The following is an 11,643-nucleotide window of genomic DNA, read 5'->3' as shown; positions in this document are numbered from 1 at the left end:
GGAGCTGAGACCTGAAAGACTCCCTCTTTTTTTCCTCTCCAGACAAGGATCTTCCATGCCTTCCTGGGGTTTGATGGCAGTGGGCTCCTTTTCCCTCCTCACAATGCCCGGCCCCTCCTGCCTGCCTGTGGATGTGAGCTGTTCTTAGGAGCTGGGGCCTAATGGAAAGTGTTAGAAACACAGTGCAGGAATTATTTGAGGTTTTCTGCTACTCCCCCTAAGATTCACATTCCTTCCCTCGCCCTCCCTTTTCTGGCCAATTCAGTACTCATTCAGCCTTTGTTAGAGGGTGAGCTGAAGAACAAAAAGGATTCTTCACATTTGGGCAGAGCTGTACAAAGTGCTTTCACAACACCTTATCTCATCGGAGCCACATAAGAACCCCCGTGAAGAAGGCATCATTTTTCTTACAGAGGAGGAGTTGGTTCTCAGAGAAGTTACGCATCTAGCTGGAGGCAGTTTCAAACCCATGTCACCTGGCCCCAAGCTCATTGTTATCCCATGATCCTTTGTGACTGATGAAATCTACTTCCCACTGATTATCTTATTTAATACTGACAATCACTCCAAAGGGGTTACTGCCCCTGTTTTTAACATGAGGCAACTGAGGCTCAGAGGTTAAGTAATTTGTCATGCAGGTGTTAGGGGCAGAGTCTGTCTGCATCCAAAGCCTGTGCTAATAGTACTGAAGAGGAAACTGAGGCTCGGAGAAGTCATTTGCCCAGATTACACAGTTCTTAAGGGGCAGCCTTAGAATTCAAATGCAGCTCAAAAATCCCCAAGTCCAGTGCTTTTTCAGTCACACCACACTGCCTGCCCCAAGAACCTGTGGTGTCTGGCTCATTCATTCTGACCCAGGGAGATCTCAAGGACAAAGACTGTTCTACTGTTGGATTTGGTTCTTAGCTCAAGCTCTCTGTTCCCCTGGCTGACCTCTCCCTAGTCACATCTCTCCGTCCGTCTGGCAGCATTCCTTACACACCCACCCCCTGCTTCTGGGTTCAGCTCTTCCCCCTTCTTGAGTTTGGGGACAGCCAGGTCTCTAATGATCTGTGGGATAACTGGGAGAAGAGTGAGCAGGGAACGCTGTCCCTGTCTGGTCTCACCACTCTCTTCAAGCATCAGAAACAATAGTGTTCTGAGCCCCCGGAGTGGGAAGGAAAGCCTTGAGAGGGAGCTGCTCCAAATCCTGTCTCTGAGAACACAGAAATTCCAGCCCTCTGTCCCCTGAAGTTTTCTGGAAAGAGCAGCTGAAAGTGCTGGCCAGAACAACGTGAGCCCTAAGATTCTGGGCAGGATGGGCCAATGAACCTGGGACTTTCCTCCACCCCTACCTTCATCCATCTGCCACTCCCCAAGTCCACCTTGAAAGAGCTTCAGCAGATAATCACAAGTGCACAGCACACCCCCATCAAGGAATTAGCTCAAGCTTCTCACTCATACCTCCCTAAGGTTGGAAGGAAGACAAAATATTCATAAGCAAAGAGAGTGGGAAAGGAAAGGAGTAAATTTTGGCTGAAGTCCCTTGATTTTGAGCCTGAGTTGCTGAAAACTTGGCCATTCTAGACCCAGTATTCTTTTCTTCCAGAGGAAATAAGAGAGACAAAGTTCCTACTGAAGAGTTGGACACTTCATTAATTTTTTCAAATTTTAAACCTAATTAAATATTTTAATAACAATGAAACTATTTGCAATTTTTGTGTTCAGTGTCCATGAGGCTATCAATAAAAAGGATAAGTATCATTTCATATATGTGACATCTAGACCTACAAATGTAAGAATGCTATAAATTACTTAATGCTACAAAATGTTCCTCAACCACCATGTGCAATGTTGCAGATATTACACTAATTCATGAGTTCCTACAAAACCAGAAATTGGGACTCAAAGAGGAGCAAGATAATGGTCGCTCAGCACTCCTGGGAAATAACATGTCGCGCAGGAACCTATTACCGTCATGCTATCCAAGAGGAAGGACTTGACAAGTCAATTTTCTTTTCCCTTAGCTAAGCACTTTGACAGCTGAATTCCTCCCTGCACTCCAAAGCTAGTCTGTCTCCAAAGTTCACAGTGACACAACACACAAACCTTCAGGGCATTTCAGATGTAATTTTTTTTTTTTTCTGAAGACACAGGGCAATTTATGTAGAAAAGCGTTTCTCTGGGGCCTGAACTATGTTAGTCTTAGAAATATGTGTTTAGGGTGACAGGTGCTCTGTGCCAGCACTGAGTGCTGAATCCCAAGTGACAGAAACACCTCTAGGTTTTTAATAGATTTAGTTCTTTTGTGGCTGTAATCTATGGTACCTTCTAAAGCATGAAGCCCAGGGCAAGGAGCTCTCTTGCCCAGGTCTAAGAGATAAGGTCTTATTTTATATACCCGATGGTGCCCAGTCGGAGGAATCAGGAAGGCCTCTGTGGTAAGGAGGTCATGAATAAGCTAAGACTTCAAGATTGAATAAGAGTTAACAAGGCAAAGAATTGGGGAGAATGGGGTGGGGTGCGGTGGAAGATGTGCCAGACATAATAGAGTGTGCAAATGAGAGCCTGCTGCCTTCAGGAAACTGAAAGGAGGCCTGTTTGGGCCTTGTAAGTCAGGATAGGAATTCTGGAACTTGACTTAGGGACAATGGGAAAGGGAAGAATAGTTAAGAGGTTATTTTTCCTTCCTTCCATCTTTCCATCCTTCTTTTCTTCCTTTTATTCCTTCTTTCTGACACTTACACAGTGATTACTCTATTCCAGGCACTGTTCTAAATAATTATATCTATGTATATCTATATCTAGATATAGATAGATTTGTGTGTGTATAATCATTTAATACTAATAATTACCCTAGGAAGTAGGCTGTTGCAATGTAACAGTTGAAAAATCGAGTCAGTGGATTGGAGAAAGGTAGGTGTATTAAAAAGTTATTTAGGTTAGTCATTAGGGAAATGCAAATCGAAACCACAAGAGATACCCCTTCACATCTACTAGGTTAGCCATAATTAAAAAAGAGGAAAACAACAAGTGTTGGTGAGGGTGTGGGGCAATTGGAACCCTGGTGCCTTTGCTGGCAGGAATGCAAAATGGTGCCGCTGCTGTGGAAAACTGTTTATTGTTTCCTCCAAAAGTTAAACATAGAATTACCATATCACCCAGCAATTCCACTCCTAAGCATATACTCAAAAGAACTGAAAACATGTATTCAAACAAAAGTTTGTACTCCTAGCAGTACTATTCACAATAGCCAAAAGGTGGAAACAAACCAAATGTCCATCAACAGGTGAATGGATAAACAAAATACATTGTATCCATACTGTGGACTATTAAGTCGCCATGAAAAGCAATGACACATGCTTCAACATGGATGAACCTTGAACTCATTATGTTGAGAGAAAGAAGCCAGACACAAAAGGTCACATATTACGTGGTTCCACTTTTACGAAACATCCAAAATAGGAAATCCATAGAGACAGAAATCAGGCTAGTGATTGCCAGGAGCTAGGGGGAGGGGGGAAGGGGGAGTGATTAATGATTAAGCGGTTTCCTTTTGGTGTAATGAAAATGTAACTAAATAGAGGTAATAGTTGCACAATATTGTAAACGTACTAAATGCTAACTGGATCGTATTTTTTTAAATTGAAGTATACTGATTTAAAATGTTTCACGTGTACAGAATAGTGTACACGTGAAACATTTTTCTTTCATTTTAGGTTATTCTATTTTTTTTCAGATTCTTTTCCATTATAGGTTATTACAAGATATTGAATATAGTTCCCTCTGCTATACTCGTTGTTTATTTATTTTATATATAGTAGTGTGTATCTTTTAAACCCAAATTCCTAATTTATCTCCCCCCCTTCCCCTTTGGTAATCATAAGTTTGTTTTCTATGTTGGTGAATTGTATGCTTTTATTTTATTTATTGACGTATAGTTGATTTACAAAGTTGTGTTAATTTCTGCAGTACAACAAAGTGATTCAGTTATATATACATTCTTTTTTTAAATATTATTTTCCATTATGGTTTATCATAGGATACTGAATATAGTTCTCTGTGCTTTATAGTAGGACCTTGCTGTTTATCCATTAGCAAGTGAATTGTATGCTTTTAAATGGTTGATTTTATGTTATGTGAATTTTACCTCAATTAAAAAAAAAAATCAATCCAACAAAAAGTCTTTAGGAGGTGGAGCCAATGGATGGCACTTGGTGATTGATGGATGGTAGGGAGATGGAGAAATAGAGGAAGGAGTCAAGAATGACTCCCAGCCAGCTGACTTGAGCAAATAGGAGAGTGATTACATTTACTGAGAAGGGGAAGACTGAAGAAGGAGTAGATATCTAGGAGATGATGAGCTCCATTTCAGATACGACAAGTGGGAAGTGTTGAGGCACCCAAGTCCGGAGCTAAGAAGAAAAGTCTAAGACAAAGATATTTGGGAGTCATCAACATAGCAACATAAATTAACACTACAAGAATAAATGAGACTCAATATCTAAGGGTCTGATCAAGGAAGAAGAACCAAATTTGTAAATTTAAATTAGCATGTTAAAAGACACGTCTGATAAGGGACTGCTATCCAAAACATACAAAGAACTCTTAAAACTGAACAATAAGAACCCAAACAACCCAATTAAAAAATGGGGCTTCCCTGGTGGCGCAGTGGTTGAGAGTCCGCCTGCCGATGCAGGGGACACGGGTTCGTGCCCCGGTCCGGGAAGATCCCACATGCCGCGGAGCGGCTGGGCCCGTGAGCCATGGCCGCTGAGCCTGTGCGTCTGGAGCCTGTGCTCCGCAACGGGAGAGGCCACAGCAGTGAGAGGCCCACGTACCACAAAAAAAAAAAAAAAAATGGGCCAAAGACCTTAACAGACACCTCACCAAAGATCCACAGATGGCAAATAAGCAGGTGAAAAGATGCTCCACATCATATGTCATCAGGGAAATACAAATTGAAACAGTGAGGCACCACTAGACACCTGTTATAATTGTAGGCCAAAATCCAGAACACTGATGACATCAAATGGTATTGGGGATGTGAAGCAACAGAACTCTCTTCCATTGCTGGTGGAAATACAAAATAGTAGTCACTTTGGAAGACAGTTTGTCAGCTTCTCACGAAACTAAACAAACTCTTACCACGTGACCCAACAATCGTGTTCCTTGATATTTACCCAAAGGCGTTGGAAAATTATATCTACACAAAAACCTGCACATGTATGTTGACAACAGCTTCATTCATAATTACCAAAACTTGGAAGCAACCAAGATATCTTTCAGTAGATGAATGGATAAATAACTGTGGTACATCCAGCCAATGGTATATTATTTAGTGCTAAAAAGAAATGAATAGGCAGAGCACAGAGGATTTTTAGGGCAGTGAAAATACTCTGTATGATAGTATAGTGAGAGAGATATATCATTATACATTTGTCCAAACCCGTAGGATGTACAACACCAAGAGTGAACCCTAAGGTAAACTATGGACTTTGGGCGATTATGATGTCGGCGTTCGTTCATCCTTGGTGAAAAATGTACCACACTAATGAGTGGTGTTGATTAACGGGGGAGGTTATGCACATGTGGGGACAAGGGGTATATGGAAAATCTCTGTATCATTCTCTCAACTTTATTGTAAACTTAAAACTGCTCTTAAAAAATAATCTTTGGGCTTCCCTGGTGGCGCAGTGGTTGAGAATCTGCCTGCTAATGCAGGGGACATGGGTTCGAGCCCTGGTATGGGAGGATCCCATATGCCGTGGAGCAACTAGGCCCGTGAGCCACAACTACTGAGCCTGCACATCTGGAGCCTATGCTCCGCAACAAGAGAGGCCGCGATAGTGAGAGGCCCACGCACCGCGATGAACAGTGGCCCCCGCTTGCTGCAACTAGAGAAAGCCCTCGCACAGAAACAAAGACCCAACACAGCAAAAATAAATTAATTAATTAATAAACTCCTACCCCCAACATCTAAAAATAAATAAATAATCTTTAGGGAATTCCCTGGTGGTCCAGTGGTTAGGACTCGGTGCTTTCACTGCCATGGGCCCAGGTTGGATCCTAGGTCAGGGAACTAAGATCCCATAAGCCACGTGGTGTGGCCAAAAAGAAAATAGTCTTTAAAATAGTAGACGGTGTCAGCAAAGGCATTAAAAATTAATATAAATTTTAAAACATAAAGCCTCTATGTTCAAGGACTTTGTAGCCTAGTTGGGAAAACAAACCCAACACATCAAACAATACGTCTTAAGTTGTGTAACTTAATCATCGAAGACTATATTTCATCTTTCACCCTCCACTTCTCTACATGTGTGCAGCCACACGTTGAAAACTCTGCTGTTCCTGGAAATGCCACAGTCTCCCTTGCTTACCTGCCATGTCACTCAGTTTCCTCTAAATAGAATGCTTTTCTCCTCTGTTTTCAATTCTTCTGGGCATATACTTAGCAGTGGAATTGCTGGGTGATATGGTAATTCTGCGTTAAGCTTTTTGAGGAAATATTGAACTATGTCCACAGCAGCTGCCCCATTTTACATTCCCACCAGCAAACGGACAAGGGTTCCAATTTCTCCACATCCTCACCAACACTTGTTATACTTTCTGGGTTTTGCTCCTCTTTTTTTAATGAGCAACCTAGTGACTGTGAAGTGGTATCCCTTGTGGGTTTTTTGTTTGTTTGTTTTTAATTTATTTATTTGGCTGCGTTGGGTCTTCGTTGCTGTGCATGGGCTTTCTCTAGTTACGGCAAGCGAGGGCTACTCTTCGTTGTGGTGCGCGGGCTTCTCATTGCGGTGGCTTCTCTTGTTGCAAAGCACCGGCTCTAGGCATGCAGGCTCAGTAGTTGTGGCACATGGCCTTAGCTGCTTCGCGGCATGTGGGATCTTACCAGACCAGGACTCGAACCCATGTCCCCTGCATTGGCAGGCAGATTCTTAACCACTGTGCCACCAGGGAAGCCCTCCCTTGTGGTTTTGATTTGCATTTCCCTAGTCACTAACCTAAATAACTTTTGAATACACCTACTTTTCTCCAATCCACAGACTTGGTTTTGAGCTGTTACGTTGAAACAGCCTACTTCACAGAGTAATTATTAGGATTAAATGAGTCAATATGTAAATCCACACAGGAAGATTCAACTGAAGCATCTCCATGTCTTTGAAGACTTCCAGAGCCTTCCAAGTGTTCAGTGTTTCCTCCTATGACAAAGGCATATTGTTCTAATATGTAGCCTTGATTGAGAACCACAGGGTTGGGGCACTGTTCCCCAAACTGGTCAGATCATGGGAGTCATCTTGTGCACTAATTAAAAGGGTGGATTTCCTGGCCTGGCACCAGATCTTTGGAAACAGAATTTCCAGGAGAGAAGCCTGGAAATCTATATTTTAAAAGAAGTGCCCACAGGAGATTCCTATGACCAAGCCTGTTTAGGAAACCCTGGGCTAGCAGACAATCAAAGGGCAGTAAACGCAGAGGGCATTTTGAAACTAGATAATCTGGTTTGCAAAATATGATCTTCTTGCATCCTGTCTCTGGAAAGATCAAGCTTACTCATCTTTGGCCGATAACTTACTACAGGAGTGCTGCCCCCCAGACTATCTCCCCACCCACGTCCATGCGACAGAGATGGTCCATCTTTAACACTTTGCAGTTAGGAGTGCCCTCACACTCTGTGAAGTCTAGACCTCAGTGTGAGTCCCAGAGAGAGCCTGAGCTGCCCCTTCCAGGTGCCTAATTCTTATTTGTGGCTCTTCCTCTTTGGTGAAATCATACTAGTCCTTACCGTGTGTGGGAAATGTTCCAAATGCTACGGTATCACTAATATTCACAGCATCTCTAAGAAAGAGAGTAGTGTCTCCATTTTTTAGATAATGGCTCAGAGACATAAAGGAGTTTGCTCAAGGTCACATACCTAATATGTGACTGAGCATGGATTCAAACCCATGTGATTGCAAAGCTGTGGCACATTCCACTCTGCAACTCTGCCTCTCTCACAGATTACTTCATCTCCCCAGTTATAGCTCACCAGACTATTTTGCTTGCTGTTAACTCTTCCCAGTTATACCCAGTAATTTCAGAACTGCAGTTCCAAAATACCGGGAACCATCCAGCCTAAAGGAATCCAGGGAGAGTACCCAGGGGGCTTTGGGAAAGGAGAGCTCAGTTAGAAGAAAAGGGGATGGTGAGAGCAACTAGCTTTGAGCACAGATGGCCACACTTCCCCATCCACCCCCATCACTACATCCTCCTAGAACTGAATAAAGCCGGAAGGGGATATCACCTTAGCTCAGGGCAGCAGGAAAGAAGTTGACCTCTGGGAGGGAGATAGCTGGGGAGGGGTTATAGCAAAGGGAAAAATGGGAGGGGGCATCCCTTCCCCAGCAGAAACAAAAGACAGAAAACTTTCCAGCCATGTCAGGCTAGTCTTGTGACTATACCATGCTAGTTAGGGGATCCAGGATTTACAGGGCTCCGGAATTTTGTAACGTTTCAGGATGAGCATCCAGGTAGTTCGTGGAGAAGCCACTGGTAGATAGCGGCTGTTCCTGAAAGAAGGCCAAGGGACCTGGAGGACCTCAGGATGGAAGCTAAATGAACCATATATTAGAAAAGTGCCAAGCAAGACTAAAGAGGGCCGCCCACGGAGGTACTTCCCTCCCAGGCTCCTCCACTGGCCCCTGGCCAGTGATCAACACCTCCTCCTTCCCCCGAATCCTCCACCCCCGCCAACAATCTCATACTCTAAGCGAAGCGCTGTGCCTGCCATACAAGCGCCATTTCATGACACTTCATCAACCCGTCTCCGGCTAAACTGCTAAGTCCCCAAGCTTATCCTATATAGAAAATTCTGGAGCAGCTTCTAGCCTCATTGTCTTCTGGAGGGAGGGGATGCTGTGAGGTTTTTGCAGTGTTGCAAGGGAGCAATTTCTCTTCTGTAGTCATGGGAGTTGGTCAGACTTCTGACCTGACCTGGTATCAGCTATAGCTGAAGGAGAGGAAGGAGAGGACAGTGGAGAGAAAGATGGTGACAGAACACTGTGAGAGAACACAACAGGCCTGGGGAAAGACTTCCTGGAGATGAAGGGGCTGGCAGTGACTCAGTGGTCTTTCATCTTCACGATGGATATTATAGGCCATAACGAAGTTAAAGCCAGTTCTGAAGAAGAAAGTTCCTTATTGGGGAGGTAGGAATGAGACGCCACAACCAGTCTCAAGGCATCTCCTTTGGAAAGGAAAAGTGTAGAAGAGCTCTCTCAACTAACAAGCTTTAAGAGTAACCAGGAGGAAAGCAATTATACCCCAATAGAGATATCTACAAAAAAGAGTAAGCAGGAGGGAATTCCCTGGCAGTCCAGTAGTTAGGACTCAGTGCTTTCACTGCCGGGGGCCCCAGTTCAATCCCTAGTGGGGGAACTAAGATCCTGCATGCAGAGCGGCTCGGCCAAAAGAAAAACAAGAGTAAGCAGGAGTAGCGCCTGCATGACCTTGGAGGCTTTTGCCATACAAAGGTCCACTGTGATGCTCAGAGACCCTTACTGTCTCTTTGACACCACCGCCCCCTCCACCTCCGAGTCTCTCCTTCTGAAGTATCTGGCTGGCTTGCTCCCTGCTTGTAGTTCCTGTCTTTTAAACTGCGCCCTCTGCTCCCTACATCCCTGCTTCTCTCTTCACAGACTGTAGCTGTTTCTGCTTTTTTCAGTAGGGAAGGGCTGGGTGTCTTCCCCTTCCCAAGGTCACAGCTGGCTGGGCTGGAAGGAAATCTGCTCCCTCTATCCCCTTTCAGTGTTTGGCCCTAGGAATCAGCGCAACACAGGGCAGACTACCTGAATGAGTCTCATCCATCATTCATTCCACATATTTATTTAGTACCTACTAAGTGCTGGGAGCTGGGAGTACACTAGTGATCAAAATATAGTCTTGTCCCAGTGGCCCTGAGGCTTTGGAAGACCCCAAAACTGGGGCCTTCTGTATTTATATACTCATAGAAATATCTGCAGTACCCGTAACCAACAAAGAACTCATATCTGAAATGTATAAAGAAATCCTATAGGGCTTCCCTGGTGGAGCAGTGGTTAAGAATCCGCCTGCCAATGTAGGGGACATGGGTTCGAGCCCTGGTCCGAGAAGATCCCACATGCCGCGGAGCTACTAAGCCCATGTGCCACAGCTACTGAGCCTGTGCTCTAGAGCCCCTGAGCCACAACTACTGAAGCCCATGCGCCTAGAGCCCATGCTCCGCAACAAGAGAAGCCACCGCAATGAGAAGCCCACACACCGCAACGAAGAGTAGCCCTCGCTCGCCGCAACTAGAGAAAGCCTGCGCACAGCAACGAAGACCCAACACAACCAAAAATCAATAAATAAAATAAATTAATTTTTTTTAATCCTACAAAGCAATAAGACAGAAAGCCTAATAGAAAGTGCACAAAGAAATAGACAAAGTACTTGAACAGATATCCAAATAGTAAATAAATATATGAAAAGGTGCTTAATCTCACTGGTTACCAAGGAAATGCAAACCTGAACCACCATGAGATACCACCCACCAGAATGGCTAACATTTTTAAATCTTTATAGATCGACAGTACAAAGCGTTGATGATGATGTGGAGCAACTGGAATTCTAAGACGCTGCCAGCAGGAGTGTAAACTAACATGAGCACTCTGGAAAATGATTTAGTAGCATTTATTGACACTAAACATATAAACATAGCCTATGACCCAGTAAGTCTGTTCCTAGGTATATATCCAACAGAAATAGAAACATAAGTGTATCAAAGGACAGAAACAAAACGGTTATGGCAGCATTATTGATAACAATCCCAAACTGAGAACGACCCAAATGTCCACCAGAATAATAGAAAAATAAATTGTGGTATATGCATTTAATGGTGACGAAATAAAATTCATATTTTATTCCAAGACAGGAAAAATTTAAACAAAAAAGTTTTCTCTCCCATTTGGGCCTCCTCCTTCCCCTTTAGTGTGTATCGTGCGTCTGTATTAACCAGACCTCCTTAGGAGATAACATTCCTTCTCAATCTTGTAAGGGGTCATGATGACCCACTGCTTTATACTGCAGATCTGGATTGCGTAAACTGTCAATATGTCATTTGGTGTATAAACCTTTGTCTCAAAAACGTATATAACTGTGCTTTGACCTTTAATGGGCAGAACAGTCCTCAGAGGTTTCTGAAAAACTGTCTCCTGAGTTATAATCCTCAGGTTGCCTCAAATAAAATTTTCTATTTCTTTCTTAGATTGACTATTGATTAATTTTTTCATCAACATCTGCAATGGCATACCATAGAGCAATGAAAATAAATGAGCTACTGCTACCACAACAATATGCATGAATTTCACAAACATACTGAGTGAGAGAAGCCAGACACAAAATAGTACCAACTGAGGGACTTCCCTGGTGGCGCAGTGGTTAAGAATCCGCCTGCCAATGCAGGAGACACGGGTTCGAGCCGTGGTCCGGGAAGATCCCACATCCCACATGCGGAGCAACCAAGCCCGTGTGCCACAACTACTGAGCCTGTGCTCTAGAGCCTGTGAGCCACAACTACTGAGCCCGAATGCCACAACTACTGAGCCCGCATGCCACAACTACTGAAGCTCGTGCACCTAGAGCCCGTGCTCCGCAACAAGAGAA

At 43.8% G+C, this 11,643-nt stretch overlaps 1 protein-coding gene across 4 annotated transcripts in view; it reads left to right on the top strand.

The window, feature by feature from the left end:
* Positions 1-11,394, top strand: part of PM20D1 (peptidase M20 domain containing 1) — a 32,218-nt gene extending 20,824 nt beyond the window's left edge. For 3 of the 4 annotated variants that reach the window (XM_073802286.1, XM_073802283.1, XM_073802279.1), the window contains one exon: positions 43-11,232. In XM_073802286.1, the coding sequence (XP_073658387.1) occupies positions 43-148 (106 nt within the window). In that variant the 3' untranslated portion in view covers positions 149-11,232. The other variant, XM_019918494.3, reaches the window with a different exon arrangement.
* The last annotated feature ends 249 nt before the right edge of the window (positions 11,395-11,643 follow it).

The sequence above is a fragment of the Tursiops truncatus genome, chromosome 1 (genome assembly GCF_011762595.2).
Source record: "Tursiops truncatus isolate mTurTru1 chromosome 1, mTurTru1.mat.Y, whole genome shotgun sequence".
In the NCBI taxonomy this organism is placed as follows: Eukaryota; Metazoa; Chordata; class Mammalia; order Artiodactyla; family Delphinidae; genus Tursiops; species Tursiops truncatus.
This window is presented reverse-complemented; position numbering and strand designations above follow the sequence as displayed.